The following is a 26,695-nucleotide window of genomic DNA, read 5'->3' on the forward strand; positions in this document are numbered from 1 at the left end:
TACGTACAGTCATCTATTAATGGTTGAAATAATGTAATTGGTTTAAGTTCTTGCACGACACTGTCTTGGGAATGTACCTACAGATGGAAACAAATTATAGAGATGTAGACATCAGATTCAATCTCATTTTATGCAATGATTTTTATAGCTGTCAAATTGGCAGATACTGTAACATACAAAAGTCATAGTCCATATTATGTTGGATTGTAAATGGGAGAGGGTGTTTTTTAGTTTACCAGGTAAGTTTCTGTTATCTGGAGCAGTATATTTTTAATACAGATAGACACCAGTTTGAGGAATACTTCACAAACTGATGCTGTCAGTCATTACCTGTAGCCACATGAAAGTTAGGTTTGCTGGTTTTGCCATTAGATGCGGGTTTAATATTTTTCAATTTTACTTTTGTTAGCTGTTTTCCTTTTTAATCTTCTTTTACTGTGCTTTCTCTTGTTTCTGCCTTTAATTCACTGTCTACGAAACTCTGTTTCTTACCAGTTGGATCATAACAGCTGATCCAGAAAATTTGTTTACAAATAAGTTTTGCTGTTTTTATGCAGAGGAAAAGCTGTTTGAGGTTTGGTTTTTTTTGTTTTTTGTTTTATTTTGGTTTTTTCCGCAGTGACACATTCTTCAGCACACTGAAAGATTTCTGTGCTAGATGTACCTGACATATAATGCTCAGAGGAGTCTTGTTTTGCTCTTCAAGCATAACACCACATCAAAGCCCTTAAAATTTATGTACAGGGGATTATAGCCCCAATGCAGTTTTGCTTAGCAGTGCCAGTAAGGACTTCAAGCATAAATCTGAAAACTGTATTGTATTAGGCTTCTTTGTTGTTGTTTTTCCTAACCCCTTCTTATGTGAGGAAGAACACAACTTTTCTGCACACTGTAGTGTAGAAAACTAGTTGGCGTGTACGTCTTCAGATCCTTATTCCTACAACTAACTGACAGTGCAGAAGGATGTTGTGATTAAGAAGCCACAGAGCCTGGCATTTGGGTACAGATCAAACAAAATCTGACTTGTCTTGCCATTAAAAAGTTTCTGGTGAAACCACATAAAGCAGAATGCGGATGTATTGGCAGAAGGCGTCTCTCGGAAATCTTAGGTCTCTGAACTTTTCAGAGATTGCAGCAGCTTTCACTGTTTTTTTTGTTCAAGTCCATATAGATGCCACAGTGTTTTTAGACATACTCAGGGCTGACCATGTTCCAAGGAACTGCATGACTTCTTGATACTGTGGGCATTGATAGACTTTTATAATACCACTTTTTGGAGACAGAGTCAACCTGTAACCTCGCTTATTTTGTGTTGGCCTTGATCAGTATGATAAAATGATTCCATGTGATTTTTTTCCTTATGCACAGCTTTTTATGAAATAAACAGTATTTTCTCTGGCCACATGAGGTTATTTGAACAGGAAACAGTTACTGCAAGGCCAAGTAACCAATTGTTGATGTTTAATCGAAATGTGTATGAGTTAAATCTGTTCAGTAACTTTCAAAGAGCTTTCATCTTTGCTAATTTGGTCATTAAGTTCATAGGTGCACATGCTGTGAGAGGCAGAAATTTGAAGGAAGGTGTAAAAGACTCAATCTGAGCAAAACATCAATTTCATACTCATACAAACTTTTTCCTGATAGAGTCCTACTAGCTAAGAGATTATCTCCAGAACGCCAGTGTTTTGTCCTGAAGAAAGCTGTGCAACAGAACTACATTTAATTGGATTGTCACTCTGTAAAAGTCTATTAATGATAAATTTTTCTGACAGCAACTCTGTGCTAACAATTGATCCATGCATGATAATGGATTTATTTAGCTACTGCTCCAAATACAGATCTTTATGTTGCTGCTTCCAGATTTTACTTTTGTCTTCCAAGAATTACCTTGATATGCTCACTCATAGTACTGATTATGTTCACAGGAATGAAATCCGCTGCCAAAAACTATGATATCCTGTAGAAAGATTTTATGCATAGCATGATTTCAGATGTGCTCTGAATGAAGATACAGTTTTAGTGTTAAGAAAAGCAGCAGATTAGTAAAACCTGACTTCCCTTGCCAAAGTCTTCCATGACTAGGGCTAAAATATGTGCAAGGAAAAATCAGTATTACTGATGAAAATGAATTAGTATTGGTTATAGATCGTAATAACCTTATTAACAATTAGGATTTTTCATAAACAATTAAAAAAAAAAAAAAGGAAGGATAGAGTAAAGTAACTGTTTTCATTGTGTTAATAAAATAACGTTATGTAGCTCTTGACTGGAACCTTTATAAAAGAGTATTTTCAGTGTTTATTTCCTGTATTACAAAGTCATTGTCCTACAGTTTGTCCACAAACAACGTTATAATCTCTTGTTTATTTTTCCACATAACAGTGAAACTATTAATAAAATTTGTATTTGCTTTTTCTGCAGAACCCAAATCAATTTCACAGTAGCTATTGATTTCACAGCCTCAAATGGTAAGGAAAAAAAAATAGAAGTCTTGTGTATGTATGTGCTTTGTTCAGATTTAAGTGTGCATATCTGTGTATCTATATCAGTATTCTGCTTTACTTCATCGTGTTATTGATTATGTGTATGCCTGGCACCACCTGGAATCGGGATTCTGTATTGCTGAGCAACAGACTAGAGGCCAGTTCCTACCCAGAAAAGCAGGGCAAATAGAACACATAAAAATTGAAAAAGCTAAATATAAAATTTAACAGGTAGGAGCAGTTTGCAAATATTTGTGTACTTTTTGGTTGTTTGGTTTTTATTATTATTATTATTGCTGGGAGAAGACTGGCTAACTTAGATGACCTCACAGAGAGGGGCAAATAAAGGAGTTTAAGGTGGAGTGAGGCTGCAGTGAGATGAAGCAAAGTTGTGATCCTCCTCCAAAGCTGCTTTCAGAATGTCATAATACTTTTGTGAATTCTGTCTGCAAAGTGTATACCATATCATAAAATGACGCAAATTCACACCTTATGAAGTTCAACAGGCCAGGTGCAAGGTTCTGTACATGGGTTGGGGCAATTCCAAGCCAGAGGGGGATATCCCAGCCATACAGGCTGGACAGAGAATGGATTCAGAGCAGTCCTGAGGAGGACTACTTGGGAGTGTTGGTTGCTGTTGCTGAGAAGCTCAGCATGACCCAGCAATGTGCACTTGCAGCCCAAGAAGCCAACTGTGTCCTGGGCTGCACCAAAAAGAGCGTGGCCAGCAGGTCGAGGAAGGTGATTCTGCCCATCTGCTCCACTGTTGTGAGACCCACCTGGAGTCGTGCATCCACCTCTGGGGCCTCCAGCATGGAGGGACACGGAGCTGTTGGAATGAGTCCAGAGGAGGGACATGAAGATGATCAAGGGGCTAGGGCACCTCTTCTATGAACACAGACTGAGAGAGTTGGGGTTCTTCAGCCTGGAGTAGAGAAGGCTCCAGGAAGGCCTTATAGCAGCCTTTTAGTACTTAAAGGGGACCTAGGAGAGAGCTGTAGAGGGACTTTTTAGTAAGGCCTGTAGTGATAGGAAAGGAGTAATGGCCTTAAGCTGAAAGAGGGTAGATTTAGATTAGACATAAGGAAGAAACTCTTCCCCATGAGGGTGGTGGGGCACTGGAACAGGCTGCCCAGAGAAGCTGTGGATGCCCCAGCCCTGGCAGTGTTCAAGGTCAGGTTGGACGGGGCTCTGAGCAACCTGGTCTAGTGGAAGGTGTCCCTGCCCATGGCAGGAGGGTTGGACTAGATGATCTTTAAAGGTCCCTTCCAACCCAAACCATTCTATGATTCTAAGTCTAATCACAGTTTCTTGTTGCCTGTTCAATGCTGAGAAGGTTTACAGCCACTGCTGTTAACCTATTAAAATGTATTCAGAACACTCCATTTTAACCTGATAGAACCACTTCTGTTTATTCAGGAAATAAGTTCATTTTCTTTTAATGATCTTTTCTTTACAATTTCTACTTTCTTAGATTTCTATAATGTTTAAGAGAGAAAATTTTGAAATGTTTCCGTTTTACAGTAAATCTGATCCTTGCTTCAACAGGTAACCCTTCACAGCCAACTTCATTGCACTACATGAATCCCTATCAGCTGAACGCTTACGGCATGGCACTGAAAGCAGTAGGTGAAATCATTCAGGACTATGATAGTGATAAAATGTTCCCAGCTCTAGGTTTTGGAGCTAGACTCCCTCCAGATGGAAGAGTATCACATGAATTTGCACTGGTAAGTAAATTAATATTTATAAATTGTTTTAATTTCTTTACTACAACATTTTTGGAATTCAGGTTCAGTCTTAAGTGATTACTGGACAAGTAGAGAACAGAGAATGTGGTAATTCTTCTGTCTAAAAGGCTATTTCAAAATTTTTCATCATAGTGAAGTTACTGATAGAAATCCAGAATGAAGAAGTCCCTGTAGGCCAAAAATAGTAATAAAGAAAAGTAATTATCTTTAACCTCATCTGTGGCAGCATGAGAAGCAGATGCTTGAAAGAATTTAGATTGAAGCTGTTCTATCATAAGAAGCAAGTGAATCATGATCCAAGATAATCTTTCATTATTATTGTTACTGTTCTCTCTCATTTTCTGGGATCTCTTTGTCTTTACCAGGCTGCTTAGTTTAGAGACATAGAGATAACTAAGTGGACTCTGAGACTGGGGTGACCAGAACAAATCTGAGACTGGTCCATGTGCCAGTTAAATTACAAACCTAAAATCTAACAGGATTTTCCAGACATCTTGATGTGTTGTAACTGATGCTTGTGATTGGCGTGGATGTTTATCTACTTGCTTATTTTGAGGTTTTTATTCTTCTGTAAGATAAAGTTGTCAGAATTACAGCAAGCGTAGTTATATCAGGTGAGTGTAAATTAGATAGCAACAAAGACATGGCAGAAGAGTAGTGATTGTAGATGTGTATTTTTTCTGTCAGCCTGTGCTAGAAAACAATGCTATATGTCTTATCTCAAGGAAAGGTTTTCCACATGGATAGTAATTTAGAACAGGTGCAATTGCAGATACTAGTTTGAATCACAGACTTGCTTTGGACTTCTGTGTAGCAAGTTCAGATATATTGGTACATATAATCTTAAGGCTATTAAAACAGCAGACTTATTCTTGGCTGCTTCCAGTTCTGAAAGCGGTTTCTCAAGTTAATCCAGTTAATTCATGAGGCATTATGGTGCTAATATAGAGGAAAAAACAGTCTTCCTTCCTCCATGTAGGCATCTCCCATTTAATGCTAAGCAGTTTTCAACACTCTTTTAACATTCTAGATCAATTCCATTTAAAACCTCCTTTGCTTTTCCAGATTTGCAGGGAGGTATACACTACCTCAGAATGAGATACTGGTACATTAAGGCAGTGAGGTGTTGTCACATATAGTAAGGTTATTTGGAAGTCTTTGAAGCTTTACATGGATCATTTGTTTGGCCTGACATTGGGTCATTAATCTGGGATTTAGCTTGTGTTTGTATTGTCATCTGTAAATAGGTATCCTTATTATAGAGTCATTATGGAGATAGGCAGTAAAATGCCAGCCCAAAGAATTTACTGTCCCAGCCATTTCAGTGGGTTCCCAAAGAATATGTTAGTTTCTTAATCTCTCTATACCAGTCCGAGAATCAGTTTTCCAATGTAGAACAGTGCACCAAAAGAATGAAGAATTTATAGCTTACCTTATACTCACATAGTGTAGGAACATCAGGATCTGCCTACCATTTCTTTTTTTCATATTTTTAAAATAAGAAATAATTGAGCCAGAACTGTGTTCTTAAACATTATTCCAGTTTTATATCTGCCCTGTAATTCATACCTTAACTCCACACAGGGAAATGCCTGTTACTATTTTACATGTAAGAAAGACTGTTTCATTCTCGTTAGGATGGTATTTATGTCTAGGAACCAGTTCCAGTGATTCAGGCTGCACATATAATAGCACGAAGCTGCTAGAACCTCCTTCCCTAAGCAGTTAACACTCACAACCAGCCATGGCACTTATATTAGTCACTTGTAGTAAACTCTCTGAGTAGATCCTGGAATGCTTAGGTCTTTGCCATTTAAAAATATACACCAGGTAGTGTTCACTAACCTACATCATTTTTGCTTCATAATTACTTCTAGTGATTAATCATCTTTTATTTTCATTAGAATGGAAACCCTCAAAATCCGTACTGCCATGGAATTGATGGTGTAATGGAGGCATATTACAGGAGTCTAAAATCTGTACAGCTTTATGGACCAACAAACTTTGCCCCTGTAATTAATCATGTAGCCAGGTAAGCATCACAATAGGTAATTCACAGAAACTTCTTACTGTCAGTACAACTTTCACATACAAGTCTAACAGTTGCATGATGCTCAACATTGAAAAATGTATTTATGGTTGTTTTGTTTATTCAGTTTAACATGATTAACTTGTACCTTTGAGTAGGTTTGAAGACCATGTGATAGTATTATGAAGAATTTCATCACTGATTAAAAATAAATACAAGTGATCCAGTTGATCCACCCTCTGCTAAAATCTCAGAAGAAATAACATTTTTGTGAGATCACTCTGCCATGCTCCTTTTTTGTCCTTTGGAGCACAGAGTTTTTGCTTCACAGAAAAGACATAAATCTATTAAAAAATTACTTTTTTAATGCATATGTCGTTCTTCTAATCTCAAAATGTTCAAAATGTAAACAAAATCTTCCACGGCTTTTTGTCGCAGCAGTTCCCGGCTGGTCATGGTGCTGTTACGGCAACAGCGCAGCAGCCACCACTGGGGACCCACGGTGCTGTGCTATGCAACAACTCATCTAACTTCTCAAAGTAAAACCTTCTTGTGTTTGTGGAAGTTTCTTAAAGAGGATAATGTTGCCTTATTGTGGCAGACAAGATAATGACTTACAGTATCCCTGCATGTGTTGGTATAGGAAAAGTGATATGTCTCAGCTAATTTAGCCAAGTAACTACCTGAACAGATTTTATTTTATTTATAGATATAGAGAAAGAACTAGTGTTTATAAAATAAAGCAGTAGGGATGCATAAATCATTGTACTGTTAATGTTTTATTTATGAGCTTGCAAAGTATATAATTGTTGCAGAAAATATGTATTTACTGTCTGTTCTTCCTCTTGGTAGTTCTATAGCTCAATGAAAAGTAATTTGCAAGTTCCATAGTGCCAAGAATTTTCTGTGCACCCCAGCATGGCTTGGATTGGTTTCAGTTATTTATCATTAGGATTAGTTGTTCCATCTTCGAATCATACCATGCAAATTATGTACATGCATATTCCACTGCTTCTGTTTAGCAACTAGCTGTTTCCTTTTAATCTTCTCTTTGGCAGGGTCTCTTCAGTAGCAGTTTTCAGATTATGAGGAAATATGCCAATCCTTATGAGAGCTGAATTCCATGTATGGAATTCCAGGCATTTGTTGTCTGTATTAGCCATGTTAACTGGAAATCCAACCCATTGATTTTTTGGCTCTTTCTTCTTCTTCAAAACTATTGTATCAGCCGAGCTGGCTGATTCAGAATTTTGCAGTTAACCTCAAACCTCCTGTGCATTGCAAAAATTCATCATCTAGTACCATCAAAGCACTGGCATACATTGAGTTCCTTTTCTAACCAGTTGTTTTTCAGGGATATATGTCAACTTCTGCAGAATTCCAGAAGCCTGCCACCTGCATTTGTAGTTCTTCCACTGAAGTTTTGTCTAAATATCCAAGTGGTTGCAAACTTTGGAAACTCCTGGTAGTAAATCACACTGTACTATAGTGAAAAAGTTAAGTATCTTCCTGAGGATTTCTACTGCATGATCATCCTTAATACAGTCCATGTTCCAGCCCAGTTCTCAGTAACATGATTTTCTTTCAATGTTCAGTTTCTTCACTCTTCTATTGACTTTAATATACATGGTAGTAGAAATTATGATCTAGCTGCATTTACTCTTTGAACATACTTTCAGTCTTAAAGAAACTTCTTCCCACATCCCTCCTACTTCAAATATGCCTCTGATGAAATCTCTGGAAACTGTGTCAGATATTACCATCCTGTTGTGATCTCAGAACTCTTCAGAAGCTCTTTAAGCAGATAATGACTTTATTATCCTTTCCCTGACTAGGGAATTATCTACACCAGATTCTACCTAGTGTCATTTGTTATCTCCCCTCCTCATAGAAAATCTTTCTTGCAGAAGACTTCAGAATGTGTTATTCTGCGAAATAACCAAATTTCTATTCAATTTCTTCAGTGTGGGCATGTAGTATTAAGTGCTCAGAAAGAATAATGAATTTTTGTTTTACTCTCTCGTCTTATCATCCCTTGTCACTGCAGTCATCAACGAAAAGATCGTAAACGTTATGGAAAAATGAGGTTAAAAAAGTGTCTGCATGGCAGAGAAAATGTATTCCACAGTAGGTCTTATTAATCTAGATATTTAACCATCTGTTCCTACTGCCAGGATGTAAATAGATGTTCAACAGGTTCATTGTCTGTGTGGCTTTTCTACCTGTCTGTATCTTGGGGACAGAGAGAGAGGAGAGTAGCGACTTTACGTGAGTTGTAGGTTCCATTTCACACACATTCCTCCAAACTCTTCCAAATGTTGTGGTCACAGCATCTTATTTATTGGCCGTACTCGCTTGCAAGTGCACTGTATAACATCAGAGTTAGAATTTACTAAGCACGTGCAATCATCATGAGCATCATTAGAACAGATCCTGTTTGGTGACACAGACCTTTCATGTTCAGTGCCCAATGAGACAGTGGCAGTCATATTCTGTACTGGGGCATTCCACAGTATTCATAGGGAGACTCATATATTTTTTGTTCCGCTCTCCATACTGCTTATCACCAGTTTTATCACAAGGTTCTCCTGTTTGACTCCTTCACAGCACCAAGAGCCTTCATGAAGAGCTGTAACTATATTGGCTGCTGTCAAGTGAAGCAGCAAGTGGAGCAGCCTGTTCCATGCAAAAAAAATAAGTTATTCACTAACCATATAGGACACTTCGACCCATGGGAGTTGAAGATAAATGAACCTAAGTCTTCATTTCTGGTATGCAGGCCACAGAGTTCAGTGTGGCTGCTACCAACTCACCATCTTTCAGGACTTTCCAAATCTTCAAAAACTGCTCATTTTCCAAGAGCAGTTGCCTCTTGGGCCCTTCAGCTGAGGCAGGACTGGAATGGCACTGGATACTCTTCGTCTTGTATTTGTGTACAGAACAGGGAGAAGTTTGGGTCTTGAAATCACGTGTGTGGCTGGTGCAAAGAGATGAGTATCTAAGCCAAGGCTGCAGGATGCGTGTTCAGCCATTTTACAGCTGTGCACATAAATGGGAACTGTAAGTCTGCTGGTATGGTCAGCAGTACATAACCTGGTTTTGTAACACAAGAAAAAATTTAGTGAAATATTTATGTAATGTGCTGATTCCTGATAAATTGTGTTATAAAACCTATATGCATATTCCCTTCATACCAAGCTATGTTCCTTAGAGGTAATAACTGTTTAATAACTTAGACTTTCTAACAACTCATGATTTTTTAAAGGGCATTTTGTCCACGCTCCTCTTTGTAGTGATACAGTTCCCATTTTCACTGATTCAACACATGCAGATTATCACTATCAATATTGTATTAATTAATGTTTTTCTGATGTTCTCATTCAAGAGTAATGTCCATCTTAATTATGAATGTCTTTACTTTTGAAATCCACTGCATCATATTTCTGTATTTTTATTAGTCCTTAGTAGTCAAATTTTTAGAATAAAGCTTCTTTTCATATTAGTTCCTTTGTATAAAGGGTTTTTTTACTATTATAATGTTGTTTTTTTCTTCCCTTAGATATGCCGCTTCAGTAAAAGATGGCTCCCAGTATTTTGTTCTTCTCATTATCACAGATGGAGTTATTTCCGATATGGCTCAAACAAAAGAATCCATAGTAAATGTAAGTTTTGCTGAAAGTGTTGAAATTCAAAGGAATTGCGTTTCTAGGAATTAATATTTGGGGTGATAAAACAGTTAATATTTAAGGCACTAAATTTGTTCCATAAATTAACATTTTTTTATTATGCATAACGACAAAAAGAAACCAAAACTTGAATCTCAGCTTAATGAACTAGTGTTCTGTGGGAAGTGATACTTTTCCTCTCCGACACTGTGTGTTCATATGGTTTTCCTCATCTGATTCTTGCCTCCTCCTTCCTCATGCACATTCTACCATGTGGGCTGTTCTTTCTAGTAGTTGTAGACAGCTTTGATGCACACACCTCACCACCACCACCACTTTTTAGAAACTGCTCCAAACTTTCTGATCCCAAATGGCAAGCATACCAGTCATTTGATTTCCTTCTAAATAGTTCCCTGGAATTTTAAAAATTCTTAGTTGTTTCTCAGCTTCTACATTATTTTCAATATTTTTCTCTTCAAAACAGCTATGCTTATAATTAATAAACTGTATTATGAACAAGTTTCACTTTTGCGCCTGGGAGATGTCAGGTGAAAGTGCACAGAAACAGCTATCAGGATTTGAAAAGATCTATACTAACAGTTTAGAACATACCACAGCGGATCTAGTTGCTAGTGAAGTGGTGGCTGAAAAGCCTACATTAAAATAATTGAGCATCATGTGAAAATGAGTAGCGTAGAATTAGGCAGCCTGTTTTTTGAGGCCCACTGTCTCTTCCTCCAGTAGAGACTCAATACCGTTCTGGTTTGTAGGGTGCACATGCAAATATTACTGAAATGTTCTTGCATCTCTTTCCCTGGAGAGCGAGATGCCCTCAAGTTCTAGCCAGCAGCACAAGGACAGGGTCTGTGTCAATAAGGACTCTGACATCCCACCTCTAAGTTTTTATACCCAAAGCTACAAGTGTGTTTGAAGGCACCACTTTGCTTCCTCTCCTCTTCTAGTATTAAAATAGGATAAACCACTTTTAAAGCAGATAAACAAGCTTTTAGCTTGGAGGTTCATCCTCTAGTTTAGCTTAGAAGTTTGGTAATAAAAAGGCTCCACGGATCAAAAAGAGCAGCTCTTGATTTAACTTGTCCCTCAGTTTAAAGTCCATATGAGACCAACAAGTTCAGTTGGCTGATGTTTTGTAAAATTAAGTAAATAACTTGCCACTAAGACACAGAAAAACCTTGTTTCCAGTAATAGTTAATTTCCAGGAATGATGGCTGTTAGCCTGGAAATACAGATGTGTTGTTAGCTTGGAATGAGTGGACGTTTGGGAATATTTGCTGTCATTATGAAGATGCATTTGGTTTTCTGTGTACTCTTTGAACTGTGAGCACAGCGTACCATGACGGAACTAATTAAATGCTATTCAATAGCAGTTTTTTCTGACTTAAAAATATCCAAAATAATAAAAAGGGCAGTGATATTCAATGCAACTTGATATGTATAAAACTCAAGAAGAGTATATTTCATTTTTTAACACTAATCATGCTTTTAGGCATCTTTCTCATTACAGCATATATGTCAGACACATTCTGTTTTACCAAATTGTTTAAAGGTTACACTGTCGTTCAGGAAATGTCAGCACTTAAGTTTATATGCAAAAGTTTAACTCTTTGTCTTTATCGTGTCCTTGCCACTTACTGTTTCATACACATTGTGTCACATATTGTGTCCGAGTAGGAATGTCTTTAAAGGATGTTTTCTTTACAGTCAAGTGGTAAGATTCTAGAAAACATCTGAAAAACTGAAGGTGTTATGTTGTAAGAAATGCCTTCATGTCTGGAAAATATTCCATACTCACTATTATTGACTTAGGCAGTGCCCTGTATTTCAGATACAATTACACTGTATTTGTGGCCCTTAATCACAGACTGACTGATGTTGGAAGGGTCCTCTGGATGTCATCTTGTCCAGCCCTCTGCTCGAGCAGGGCCACCTAGAGCTGTTTGCCCAGGGCTTTTAACTATTATCTTCAGTAGCACATTAGTTTTTAACTAACAAGTTAAACTTTAACTAACAAGAGGTTTTTTGGTTTTTTTTTAGTTTGCTACAAAATTTTAGCTGGAAGCTTGACTATGTAGTAACACTGTGTGATGAATTTGCAGCCAGTGTGTAGCACATAGTGTATAATGTCTAGTGGTGTAGAACATTAAATAGTGATTTATAGAATGGCATATTTTCATTGTTTCACATAGCATGTTGACAGTAATTAACTGTAAAGCTACTTAAAGTTAGTTTTATATATATATATTTGTATTATGACAAATGAAGAATGGGAAATGCTGATGATATATCTAAAATTATAATGTCTTCTAAACGAGGGAAAAAAACATGTTTTATATTCCAAACGAAAAATATAACAGTATGTTGTAAAACCACTTGACTTCAGACTTCAGTGAAGCCGAAAGTGTAGATCTATGGTTCTGGCTAGTGTATACTCCCATTTAAAATTGCTGTAGAAATTTCACAGTTCATCAGAATATCTCAATAAGGAACAGTTGTTAACCCTGACATTTGGTGATGGGTTTTTTAGTTGTTACCCTCCTCAACAGAGGCAGTTTCGGATCATTTCTTTAAAGTAACAGATATCTGGTGCTACTGTCGCGGCAGGAAAATCCAGTATTTATTATACTGTCTTTGTCATTTTAAAGGTTTTACAGGGAGTTTATTCATGGAAAGCCAGATATCATCTTTGCCTTGTTTCACTGAATGAAAAAGATAACGTAAAATTAAAAATCTTACTGTAAGCCAGTTCGATATCTGACTTACTTTGTGGCATGGATGACTGACTTGAATAAAATTTCATTCATGGAAGAAATATAAGATACATATTAGTCAGGTAGTTTATTCTCTTGAGAAGAACTGACATAAGACCTGTGTAAAAAAATAATGTCACATAGTGCCAGGCAGCTATGTAACATCGAGAAACAGCAAAGTATATTTAAATACATGTCAAACTGTTACTGGGAACATATTTGCAATTAATGGCAGTTTGCAGAAGCTTCCAAGATAAATTTGTCATCTTAGTTGTCAGATTAGTATTAAATCCTAACATAGTTTGTGTTTAATTACTATCCCATAGTATTCCAAGATTTTATAAAGAAAAAAATAAAATAATCATCTTCCTTTCTCTCTTCATCCAAGATGTTTTGTACCATTTAAGCAGACAGTTTACACAACTCAACTTTTCAGGTGGAAAAAAAATTGTTTCTTAAAACATAACTTCTGCATTTTTTTTTTATTCCAGTAGTCCTCAGATCTCACATATTATTGGCATAGGTTATGTTATCCGTTAAACCTCTTTTTCTTCTTTTGAAGGCTTCAAAGCTTCCTATGTCAATAATTATAGTGGGGGTAGGACCAGCAGAGTTTGATGGTAAGTGTTCAATTTTTTCCTAGAATTTTTAATATTTGTTTACATTTTAGTATTCTAATATGTGGCCTTTCAAACAAATATTGTTCTTTATAAGAGCCATCATATGGAACAAGCAGTAAGGGCTGTTGACATTTCCAGCTGGATTGATTGATAACTGAGTATGATTTCAAGCTACCATGTGGAGCTGTGGAGCCCCTCAGGCTCTCTGCTCAAGTCACAGAACTATATGGGGGCTCTGCATTTACAGAGCTCCAGAAGATGAGTGGAAAAAAGCCCCCACGGTAAAGTAAGCATACTCAAGTAATGTTGAATTTCTTCAGCACGGATATTTAGTGGCCTTGTGAAGTCTCAGTTGACTGGAAATATTCATCATCTGTTCTTACTGTGGTAAAAAATACTGAGAAAAATAAATACGTTTGAGGAGGTGATCTAGGTTAAACTGCATTTCACAATATAATGGGAGTGAGCTTCACTGTGTAGCAGCATTGAGAAAATATTACAACAGGAAAGAAATTACCAGGCTTACTTACATATTCTTTCATGTGATGTTCCAGAACACTATTCTCTGTTGAATAAGTAAGCTGCTTCTGTTGTTTGGACTAATTTATTAAGTGCCATCATGTATATCACTGCACTATGAAGTGTAGACATCCCCTGTATATCTATTCTTCAAAGTCCTACATCCTTTCTTTTTAATTCTAGTATTTCTGGTTAGACATAATGTATTCTTTTGTACATGAAATATGCTTAGTACTACCACTTTTGTATCATGTAAATAGTCACTAATTACTTGAATGTTAATTTTTGTACAGTATTCTAAGAGTATGAAAACAAGAGGAAAAAATAGCACAAGAATAATAGTTTATTGGGAGCTGACTTTCTTACACTTTTTGCCAAGTGATATATTGGTGATAATTTTGAGTATCTTACTCCTTGAAGAGACTGTCAGGGTGGATGCTTGCACTTCAGATGGTTGTATGTCACAAGTGATGAAAAAGACAGTATATCTTCATAAATGTATATGAGGGAAATTTGCAAGCTTCATTTTCCCCCCTGAGAATTCCAACTTCAGTCATATGTCACTTTTCTGTGACCCTTCCTTTGCCTTTTCCCTTTCTTCCTGTTTGCCCAGTCCTTGGGTTTGCCCAGGCTCCCCTTAACTCGGTCAGAACGTGTAGATTCTGTCTTCTTTTTACTTCTGGAGGTTGTCTTTGCAGGGTTCTTGAGATGCCATCGCTGTTGCTTTTATTAAGGCAGGATTCTGTTTATAGTGCAGAATACAGTTTCCATCTCTGGACCCACACTCCATGACTATACTGCCCCTGTGAAATTCACCTGTGAGGTGTGTGCCAAATCTGGAGTCCCTCAGTGTCCAAGAGGGCAGAGAAATGACTTTTCCACCCACAGAAATTCCTTCTGGAATAAAAACAAACTCCATGACTGATGTGGATACCGAAGAAGTGTTGTGTGTAGGAGGGTATATGTTCCAGGCACACTGTCTTATAATCACAATGCCAGTCAAGCATCAGTTCTGCTGTAGAGAGACTAAGCTACTCCTCTCCAGGTTTCACTGCCCCCTGGATCTCCCAGTCCCTGGGGGTTACCAGAGGGTTTCTTAAAAGTCTGGAGCTCAGATAGTGTGCTGATTTGACTGAAATGAAGTTCATTTTTCTTCATGCAGTTAGAATCTTTAGTAGCTAGCACAGTCATTTGTTTTAGGTTTAGTATAAGAATAATGTGATAGCACCCTAGCATAGTGTTAACGTTTTCTTTCAGTAGCTTGCTCTGTTTTGGAGTCAGTAGGAAAAGAATGTAAGAACTCAATGATATCTGGGCTGTCATCAAGGAAACCAAGGACTGCTTCAACCATTCATCTGCAGGTGAAAATTGATAGGAGGGGGGCACAGATGGGACAGCATCTAAATTGTCATCCAGGTTGATCCACAAAATATTCCCTGCCATTAGTGTCATGCTCACTGTAAAGCTGGAGCCAGCTTGTCTGGCTGGTTAGTTTGGGTCTTCTAGGTCATTAGTTCGGTTATTTCTGTTCAGGAGTTCTGTTCCATTGGGTGTTGGGTGTTAGTTTGGCTTTTTGCCATTCTGCCATTTTGCAGTTGGCCTTTTGGGCTTTTTCCTGTTTGCTCTCTCTTACTGCGATCAGTTGTTTGGGACCAGGCTGCTCTCCTCTCTGGGACTGGCTGATTTGGCATGACTGGAGTTTTGTGAGGGATTACACTATGTATTTGTGTGTGTATATATATATATATATATATATATATATATATAAAAATATATTATTATTGTTTTATTGACTTATTAAACTGGTTTTGTTTCAACCCAGGAGTTTTTCCCTTCTGTTTGTTTTCTCCCCTATCTTAATTGGGGGATCCAGGAAGTGAGCAAGTGGCTATTGTGGTCTTAGTTGCTAACAGGAGCAAAACTACAACAGATAGGATGGCACATACATTTGGCAGATCTTTACACAAGGATGTGAGGATGACTATAACAGGTCAGATCAGGGGTCTGTTTTTATCTGATGTGGCCATAGGTTGTTATCTAGAGAATGTTAAGAACAGAATAAGCAAATATGATACTTCCCTGAATACTGTTTTTAGATCTGAATTTCCTGAGCAGGATGTGCTTTATGTCTATTTTGGAAATTTTCAGTGGATCTGTCCTTCAAATACTTGTTCAGTCTCCTGGATTGAACACACGGACATTTTTTACATCAGCAGCATCAACTGGCAATGTACCATACAGACCTACTAACTTTTTCTTTGGACAAACATGCTCTTTTGTTTGGTTTGAACTTGGCTCCTGATAGCATCATTTGTGCTTTCTAGTTGTTGCATTGGACGAACTAGGTTTTCAAAGGTTGGTTTCAGTGAACTTGGCTGAATTTGTAAAACCCTGAGAAGCTCAGTGATGCAGGGCTTTGATTTTCATGGAGTATGCTCAAAGAAGGGTTGTAGGATTGCAGATCCAACGGCTGAGCAATAGTCTGTGATCCCAACTCCATCAATTTCAACACTGACCAGAGAGCAGGTGTGCCGTTCTATCTAGAATGGCTTCTGGGTATCTGGGCAATTTTAGTTTTTCTGGATCCTGTTCAGAAAGATAAAATATTTTTTTTAAGAACTCCTCATTCCTGTGCATTCCTGTCATTGCTTTTCCAGTATGAATGTGAGTTATTATGTCTTTGTGCTGTATCCTATGATATCTTCTGTAAGAATAATTGCTAAAGATGAATTCTTCTCCACCTATGAAAGCATAAATGTAGCCTTAACAAAACAGATACACTTGCTGGTTTGAGAGCTGGAAGGATGAATACCTTATCATGGTCTCTTTTATTCTGAAGATGACAATAAAGGCAAAAAGTATGAATTGCCAGTATGAAAAAGTGCAAAATAACTGCAAAGCATGGTGTCTTTTATGGCACAAATGATCTTAGAGTTACTTAAATAACAATTGTTGGCTTTGTGGCTCTGAAGTGAAAATTGACTCAAGTTTTTCTCAGTAAGTTTGTTTTTGTTGTGTAGCTGAACTCATAGATTAATTGTTCTTGTTTCTTCTTTTTTAAGCTATGGAAGAACTGGATGGTGATGTAGTGAGGATTTCTTCAAGAGGAAAGTTTGCAGAAAGAGACATTGTGCAGGTGAGAGAAAAAATTTAATGGTTAGATTTTACTGATCCTCTTTGTTTGAACTCTTGTTTCTTTCCATAGTCCTGCCTTTCATTTTACCTTAGCACTGACATACTTCATCTTGGGGTGTTCATAACAAGCTCAGGAATTCTCTGTGGTATCTGTTAGCCTTTGTGTAACACATAGTAGTGGATTTGCATTCATTAGGAAATGACCCCTAACTGGCAGCACACTGATATAAAGTCTTAGGGTTATATAGCCATGGGATAAGAGTTGGGTGCCTCTGTACTGAAATCTCACTATAATATAATACCATGAAGAAAAGCTGCAACTTCTGTAGAAGTCGGCAATACCTAGATCTCTAACAAGTGCATTTGAGATGCCTACAGTGTCTTTTCTCGACTTTGCCAGTCCAGAAGAGCATAAGTGTCTCCCAGTTCTTATGTTGTGTCTGTCACACATGACCATGCAGATGTCTCGTGCTTTATTGAACCTCAGGTGATAGCTGGAACAGGTTGTCCAGAGAGGTGGTAGATGCCCCATCTCTGGAAACTTTCTGGGTCAAGTAGGATGGGGCTCTGAGCAACCTGATCTAGTTGAAGATGCTGCTGCTCATTGCAGGGTAGGGTTGAACTAGCTGACCTTTAAATGACCTTCCAACCCAAACTCTTCTATGATTCTATGACCTGTGTTTACATGTCTGAACCAAGCCCCAAGAGTGCTACTCTCATCTGCATTCCACAGACGCCTCTGTTTCTCTGCCAAAGTCCTCCTGTTCTGTTCCTGCTCCATACAGTCGTTCAGTCCTCCCACTAGTTGTCATTCAAAGCTAGGCAACCCCTGGCAGGCTGCTGTAGCAGTTTTGCGTGCACATGCACACCCACCGTAATCCCCGTTCCCCTCAGAGCTGCAGATATCTAGAACTCCACAGCTGTCCAAACGATGTGCTTCATCCATGCTCCAGGCACCCTGTCGTGCTTCCTGATTACCTGCTCCCCTGGAGAAACTTCATTTCATTATTTTTTTTTATCAAGTAAAATTAACTAGCTATACATTTTTTATTTTCATGGGATACTAAAGTGGAAAAAAAGAAAGAGAAAGACATTGGCTCAGCACACTAATCCCTGCTTGCTAAAGTATTAAAGTTGACATTTGAAAAGCAGCACACTACTGAAAAATTGGATCAACCTGATGACCGCAGAAAGAATGATATCTGTCTAAAACTAATTCTTTTATGGAAGGCATATTTTTCCTGAATGCATTTATGAAATTTCAGTTGAAAGGGACCCTCAGTGATCATCTAGTCCAGTTCCCTGACCACTTCAGGGATGACCAAAAGTTTAAATATATTATTAAGGGCATTGTCCAAATGCCTCTTAAACACTGACAGGCATCCTTAGATTCAAACCTTTCCTTACATCTGCCATCTCTTCTTCTCCCTTTGTTCTTCCTATTTGTCAAAATTCATAGTCTTCACTTACTTTTCCTCTTGCTTATTTTATCATCTTTCTCTCCAAGCCAGGTTGGATTTTTATATTATTGTTGGTTAGTAGAATATATATGTTTTGAATAACTGAGCTATACAACTAGCTCATATCGCAGGTGATAATGTGTTAATAGTAATTAAGGTCATGTTGCAGCTGATGAACTTTGGAATGTGTATATTTGTTTTCATTTATATATGCAGGAACTGTAACTTTTCTGGACCCCAAATGAGTTTTTCTGCAAAGCCATGTGCTATGTCAGATCGTTTTAAAGCTAATTCAGATATCTCTGGCATGCATTGCACTTATGTTTAAATGCATCTAAATGTACACAACGTAATTATATATAATTTCTCCAAACGGCAGCAGGTCCAAAAGCCACTGGTTTTACATTCAAAAGGCATAAATGCATAGAGTTCTTCAATTGTTATAAACAAGATTTGTGAAAATACTGTTCATCAGAAATATTCTAATTCCTGCTGAGAAATAAAACTGATATGCAATGAATACCCTCTTGTATTTCTTTAGAATTCATTGCACATCAGAAATGCAATAAAACATTTCTTTACTATTAATATATTTCAATCAGAATTTTGCCCCAAGACATATTGAATTGCCCAAAGGTAGTAGTATTTTGTGATCTTTTTCTGTCCAAATACTAACAAATACATCATAGGCTAGCTAAATAAATAAAAAGGGATAATGTCAAAACCTTTACATTTGGTATGACCGTTAGTTTGTATCTGGCAGGATTAAAACGACTTACTTTTATAAAATTAACTACTCAAATATAAGGAGTTTATCTTTTTTGTGTATTAGATTAGTTAAAATTAGCCAGTGAAATTAACTGTTAATTTTAGCAGTCAGTATTGTGAAATATTTAAATTAAACTAGTAGGGGAAAAAATAGCCTGCTAACAGTGAGTCGCCGTATCTGTTATATTTACTGCTGACTGCAATTCGGGTAAAGACGTGACCTTCATTTTTCCCTCCTCGCTAGTATACGTACGCATTGTAAGGACTCTTTATTATACGTGTAGTAATTTTCCTCAGTTTATTTCATTTCTGCTCCTTTGTTATCCTTTTTCTATGTAAGAAGCTTTAGGAAAATACTTGCTTGTATTAATCTACCTATTGTTTCTCTTGAAAATTGTGTATATTAGCCTTTTAAATTAAACTCTCAGACTATAGAAGGCTATATATACACATGCTTCTATTTTACACTCCATCAGTTTCCCTTTGGTTTTTCTTCCATCTTTGGTTCTGTTCCTCTGCCCCCCCTGCTTCTTCTACGTGGCAATTCTGGGCCCTGCTGGCATTGCCAGCTGTCCTTGCATATTTGTATGTATACTTATCTGTCCATAGTTACACCAGCTCCTCTGATATATATAAATATATATATATACTGTAAGGAGAAGGGAGGGAGAACTAATTCATTCCAACTATTAATATATTGTATAGTTGCCTTTCAACAATTAGGCTGCTGAAGGAGTCTTGCTTTGCTGTAGAACTGTGGTCTGAGTTTTCATGTCCACAGACTAATGGGTAAGGTGATCTCTTGGGATGGGACACATTTTGTTCTTCAACTCGGACTCCATCTGCTTTTTACATGCGACTGGCATTGCATTAGAAAATGAATAAGCACACGAGGGGGAAATGAACACCAAGCTTATCCCTTCCCAGCTGAATGTGTAAACCTGCATACTACAGAGATGCTCATTTTGGTTTGTTGTTCTTCTAACTTCATGCGTCTGGGGACAGTCAGGTGTATTCTTACAGAAAAGTTGATGGAATTTAAGAATGAACAACCACTTGGAACAGGCCAGTGCTGGGCTGGCTTCTGAACACTGCTAAAGCCTTTTTTGTGAGATGAAGTGTCGAGGGTTTAGATTGCGGGGTGACAATAAAACCCTGGCAGATGTATTGTTAACCTCCTCTCCCCCTTCACTCTCCCCTTTTACCCCTCCCTCTCCCCCCTTCCCACTAAGGACAGGCGATCGGGAGGGAAAGAAGGACAGAGAGAAGAGAGTTGGAAAAAATTAAAGATGTTTTACTAATGCTACTAATAAGAATAGAGAAAATAATACAAAATATACAAAACCAATCTTGAAAGTCTCAGCAACTGCAGAGCCATCACCCGAAGTCCTGGATCAGACTCTGCAGCCAAGCGGAGCTGGATTCAGTCTCTCACTAGGCCTCAGTTTGCAGGGATGACTAGCAAGGTCCTCTCCTAATGTCGGCCATAAGCAGAAGGGAAAAGGCAAAAAGGAAAAGGCAAAAAGGGACGAGATCCTTGTGATCTCCCACTTTTATATGAAGTATTCACGTGACTGGAATGTTATACACAGTTGGTCAGTTTCTTGGTCACTTGTTTCTTGTTGCCCCTCTCGCGAGATGTCCATCCGTGCTTATCAATAACTTTGCATTCCATTGCTATGTTTACCAAAACATGTGCCTGGTTCTCCAGGAAAATGCAGTTAATATGAAGGCTTTAGCTGACAGGCAAAATTCACTGAAAGAGAAACTTGTTTTTAACAAAACCAGGACATGGAGGATTCAGTACTAGTAAATGTCACAGTATGTGCTTGTCTTTTGTACTGAAGAATTACTGAATAAACACAAAAAGACAGCTAAATATGGAACTGCAGATACCTCGCGCCCTGGCTTAATACCCTAAAATCAGGTTCCTTTTTGCCTGTTGTTCTCCTGCCCTTATGCCTGATACATTCTTGGCCACCACCCAATGAAAAGGTAAAGAAAGGATGCTCCTATCTGGAATAAAGGCGGCTCTCACTGCATAGTCCTGCTGGCTGCTCTTGCAGTCCTGTTGACCATGGCAGCCTGGGCGAGGTGGCTCTGCTGGAGCAGCAAGCTTGGACCAGAGGGTCTCTAGAGATCACTTCTGGCCTCAACTACTCCGTGACTAACTCGTCATCTTCTGGCAAACTGCGGATCTCCTGCTTCCTGGGGAAATGCCCCAAGCAGTAGCTGTTTACACTTAATTTGGTGACAGGTTTCGGTTTAATTCAATGTAGTTCAAATCCTTGGCTTGAAGCCTATTTTTCTGGCAATTTAAGTTAAGCTTAATAACTTTTCAGGAGAGTTATGCAAAAACTCATCTGTTACTTGAATTCTAAACACCTTTTAGTAGGAGATTGATGCCTAGATAGGTGTCGTAAGTCTAGAGTGAGAAGTGCTTTCCAAAGTCATCATAAAAATTATTTAATTAAGTTAAAATTCTTTACTGCTGAAATGTTGTCTTTGTTCTGGGGATCTTTTGTTTTGTTTGTTTTGGTTTTTTGCAGGGGCTGGGGGAATCCAAGTTTCTTTTTTTATTTGTTTAATATATTTAGTAGATCTCTTTTGTTTATTTCTGTTTTTTTCTGGAAAACTCTCAGGATCTCAGAAATACAGTGTGGGCTAAACTCTCACTGTAATTCATTGTTCCCCTAAATCTTGAAAACTTCAGTGCTTTTTAGAAAAATGGAATTTAATCTGTAGCCTTTTTTGCTGTGCATCCAAGAAATCAAAATCTGTCTGGTTGGTTTAATGGGCAAAAAAGTCTTCAGATTTTACAGTTCAGCCAGAAGATGAGAGATCTGCGAATCTGACTTCTTAATCAGTTCTAGCTTTATCCTGGAGTACAACAGTTAACAAATCTTCCCTGTTTTGAGAGCAGGGGTGGAAAGGCACCATTAGGCTTTGAATTCCAGCATAGCATAGTGTAGCATGTCAGTACCAGAAGCAGCTCTGGACACTGAATCCCAGTTTTGGAAAGTCCCCCAGCTGTTACCCAGAGATAGGCTCCAAAACCTGAGCAAGAAGCAGAATTTCAAAGCAGCCTTCTCTTTGACATAACCCATGAGCTGTCTTAACCCACTAGATCTCTGCATGCTGTCTGTTGTGAATAAAAATCAAGGAGTTTAGATTGTTGGGTTTTGTTGTTTGTTTGTTTGTTTTCTATACCAGTAGCAGAATAATCTCATTAATTATTATGAAATTCGAGCCAGAGCTGGGTAACTAACTCTTTGTAGGTGTTGCAGATCTGAGTATCACATTAAAAGTTCCTTTTTTAATCCAATCCTTTTTGCTTAGATTCTTCATTAATTTGTTAGTACTGTGTAAAAATTGTTCAGGTGGTTCATAGTTCTACTAGGTATAATGCAGAATGGTCAAGAATATAAAGTCATCCTTTCTGTTTTGTTCACTTCAGATGGCAAAAAATCTGTTCATAAATTGCCAGAGCAGAAGCAGTTTGGTAGGAGAGCCCCATAATCAGGAAAAGTAAGCTAAGAATAGGTTTCTGAGGCAGAATTACCTTCTTGTACGAAAAGGGGTTGAGAGATAAACCAAATATATTGATGAAACATCTAATCAGCAGTCTGAGCTAGCCAGGGCTTATGAGAAGTTTACCCAAGTGAAAGCATGGCACTGTTTCTATTAGAAGATGGATTTTTAATAATTGAGATATGTGTATATCTACAATATAGAATGGAATGGAATGGAACGGAATAATATGTATATAAACTGTGTAAAGTAGTATATTCATGTACTCTAACTCCCTAGATAAAACTTTCTCATTTTTGTATTGTAAAATGTATTCTGTGTCTGCATAATGACCCGCGTGACCATCTCTTTTCTTTTGCAGTTTGTGCCATTCCGAGATTACATTGACAGAAGCGGAAACCACGTGTTAAGCATGGCGAGACTGGCTAAAGATGTGTTAGCTGAGATCCCAGAGCAGTTTCTGTCCTACATGAGAGTCAGGGGGATAAAGCCATCACCTGCACCGCCACCCTACACACCCCCCATTCACGTGCTGCAGACTCAGATATGACGGTGCCAAAGTGCTGAGCGTTTGTCACAAGTCAGGAGTCCCTGGATGCAGAAGTAGCTTCTCATAGCTTTTTGGAGCTATAGAAAAATTCTCTTCATGTACCAAAATTCTCCTATGGTTGCATGAGCAACTGGAAAGCTTTTAAATGCTAGGAGCAAAATGTTGATGTTCTCTCAGAGTCTCTTTTTTTTTTTGACAAAAACCCCTAATTTTTGATGTATTTATTTGAGGGGAAAGCACAAGTCAGGATTTCAACTCAGAAGATATAGTCTTCTCTGAATACTGTGTGTATATAAATGTACAGGAATGCTATTTACTCTCTATCAATGTTTACATGTTACTATTTTTAAATTTCAGTACTTTTATAACTATTCTTAAGAATAAAAGTTTGGAATATTGACTCACATGTCTTCTAGCTTGCAATAGTTTGTCACAAGATAACAAGAGAAGCAATATCTCTTTGAATGTTTGTCCAGACAAATACAAACAAAAACAAAGAAAAGGACAAATATATATGTATTTTCCAATACTTGAGTTGCTTCAATCAGTGCTCAGTAATCTATTCATCTCACCGTTTAACTCCTAAAATGTGAATATCATAATTGCATGAGACTTATGACTAACTCCAAACTTTGAGGGGGTGGTATGTGTATTTTTTCAGACATCCTCCAATTTCTAAGTTTATCTAAGTTTACAGTTTTTTAAACTAGTTACTGAAGCAAATTAGAAGAGTTACTTGCTATAAGTAATTAAAGAAAATTACCTCAAATAAGAACTATCAGAGTATTATAGTTGACTCACTGAACTCATTAAACCTTATCATGCCTTCCTTAAAGCACTGGAAATTTTGCATCAAAAAAGTCTTTTGCAGTAATTACAGCAGATGTTTTATAATGAACCATTTTAAACTTAATTTTAAATTTTAACTTTTTTTGTCTAGATTGCCCATTCAAAGGGATGCTGGCTCTTAATATTTGGGTTTAATATTGTCATTTAATCACAATTCCATTCAGGGTGCATGAATGATGATATTAATTAACTGGTTTAAAAATTGCACAACCATGTTGCTTTGTGCACATTTTGTGTGCGGAACTACCCAAAAATTTTATTATATGCCTGTTCATATATAATTATAAAATGGTTTTGCATGTACAGTTTTTACAAAATACACGGGTTTGTGAGTTTGTGTTGGATACATTTTATTTAGAACTAATGGCCTTAAATTTCACAAAACTTCTGAAATGATTGTGAATTGCCTTCAAATACTGTTAAAACTGAACATTTTAGTTTTTTGTCATAGTTGTATCTGTCTTGTAATGTAACTTTTTTCTTCACATATAACCGGTTTACTACTTCTGTTTCTTACTACTGTATGTTGTAATGTACAGTATACAATTAAGGTGCGTTTTTTAAGCATGAGAAGTTTTTTGCCAGAAAGCATATCTTCAATATTAATGGTATATAACTGTGTATATGCAGAATCTTCCATTTTTAAATATATTTAACATCCTTTATCTATCTCATGTGGCAAATTACTTTTTCCAGATAATTATTCTGTTAGTAAAAAAAAAAAAGTTTTTTGTAAAAATGAATCTTGTTTTATTTTTGTTTCAAAACAGTTTTTACATAAATATGGACTTTAATTTTCTCACCGAAATATGTATTTCTTAGTGGATTTATTGATGTTGCATGAATCGAATTTGATACCTGACAACTACAAATTTTGATGAAAGTGCATCATAAAGAATAAGTTCAAATCTACTGAATGGTGGTGGTGTTGTCCTTCCATCTTCTGCGTTCATTTTTCATACTCACAGTGTTGGCACTTCAGAAATAACTGAATTAATATTGTATTTCTATTGTGTCATTTGATTAGATAAATCTTTATGCTGACATTTGTACTGGTTCCCCGTGGCCCATGTATTTAACAGGTTTTCATTCTAAGGCCAAAACTGCAAGCCTCTTTTATTCAGTTTAGAGTAAATTTCTTAGCTCTCATTTAACCAGCACCTTTTATTAATCCAGTGATCAGTCTCAAAATTAATTTAACAACTAACTTAACAAGCGAAGGAGCTTTTAAAGATAGGTATTACTTAATCAAAATTATGTTTTCTGTCCAGCCTAAGTACCAGTCTATTCTATTCTGCACTGCTGTTTTTTTCTTCTGTTTGGTATTGGATTCTAAAATCGAACATATGTAATAGAAAGAAATAGATGTGATCAGTGGACTAAGTATTCTAGTGGGAAAAGGAGACTTGTTCCAGACTTGGGATGTTCCCTATACATTTGACATCCTGTTCCTGTGATGTGTATGTGAATCATAGTGTAGACTCACACAGTAGCCTCAGTCATTTCAGTATTAGAGATGAGTTAATGGTCCAAACTTGAATTTCTCCAAAATACTGTATTTGGCCATTTTTACTTCTGGCTTTGTTCTTAAGAATAATGGAACACAAGACTCCCATTCCTTCCCAAGAAACACTAGCTGCTACCAAAATTTGATCATTTTCTACAGCAGAAGAGTAGCAGATAGTATTTATGTTTAAGAAAGGTAAAACCTTACATGTTAGGTGATAAATTATTTGCCCTGAAAGGCTTCCCTTGGTATCCATCTTTGAACAGATGTTTTCTTTGTATTATATGCAGAAAATGCTACTGCAGGATGCAAACTCTACAAATGTTCCTGCAAACGAGGAAGGACTCCATCTCATGGAGGATGTGGTTTGAGAGTGACCCTTTGAGGTTTGATTATGGCTACTGAGGACCTGTTTGCTGACCTGGAAGAAGAAACTGGTTTGTCCTTGATTAGAAAAGAGGATTTTAAAATTTTAGCTAAAGATGGCAACATATGCAACAATTAGGTGAACTTTAAATCAGTTAGTTCTATACACAAAAAGGTTTATTAAGTGTGGTCCCCCAGGGAAATATCTGGAGGGGAGGAACAGAGTTGAGGAGAGCAGGCTTTCTCTGAAAAGACACGTTTTGAAAAGCTGAAAATTCTCACTAAGTAGGGACAAATGGAATTCACCCCAGAATACTTTGTCAAATGGCTGCAACAATCAGAATGGTAAATGATTATCATCTTTGTGAACTAGTAAACGGCCACATAATGACAAATTATGCCCGATGCAGTGGGAAACCAGGGAGCCTAGTAAGAGGCTATTGTGACTCTATCAGAAGTTCTTTAAAGAGAAAAGTCAACAACAATAGAAAGGGCGAATGTGTTGCTATGGATAAATGTAAAAGCAGAGATATGCGTGAAAAGGGACAGAAAACCAAAATAAATTATGACTGCTAAAGGCTGGTAAATCCCATGCTAGAAAGGAAAGTTGAATCCATTGTTTAACAAAAAGAATGAGGAAACAGCAAATCTAGGGAAAACAGAAACGATCAATGTATTTTTCCTTCAGGCTTCA

At 37.3% G+C, this 26,695-nt stretch overlaps 1 protein-coding gene across 1 annotated transcript in view; it reads left to right on the forward strand.

Annotated features, from left to right (window-relative positions):
• Positions 1-23,679, forward strand: part of CPNE8 (copine 8) — a 101,439-nt gene extending 77,760 nt beyond the window's left edge. The window contains exons 14-20 of the mRNA XM_082063450.1: positions 2,422-2,468; positions 4,032-4,213; positions 6,139-6,266; positions 9,823-9,925; positions 13,259-13,316; positions 16,898-16,971; positions 23,091-23,679. Coding sequence (XP_081919576.1) covers positions 2,422-2,468; positions 4,032-4,213; positions 6,139-6,266; positions 9,823-9,925; positions 13,259-13,316; positions 16,898-16,971; positions 23,091-23,279 — 781 coding nt within the window. The 3' untranslated portion in view covers positions 23,280-23,679. The remainder of the gene's footprint in view (positions 1-2,421; positions 2,469-4,031; positions 4,214-6,138; positions 6,267-9,822; positions 9,926-13,258; positions 13,317-16,897; positions 16,972-23,090) is intronic.
• The last annotated feature ends 3,016 nt before the right edge of the window (positions 23,680-26,695 follow it).

The sequence above is a fragment of the Streptopelia decaocto genome, assembly GCF_964273445.1.
Source record: "Streptopelia decaocto genome assembly, chromosome: 1".
Lineage (NCBI taxonomy): Eukaryota > Metazoa > Chordata > Aves > Columbiformes > Columbidae > Streptopelia > Streptopelia decaocto.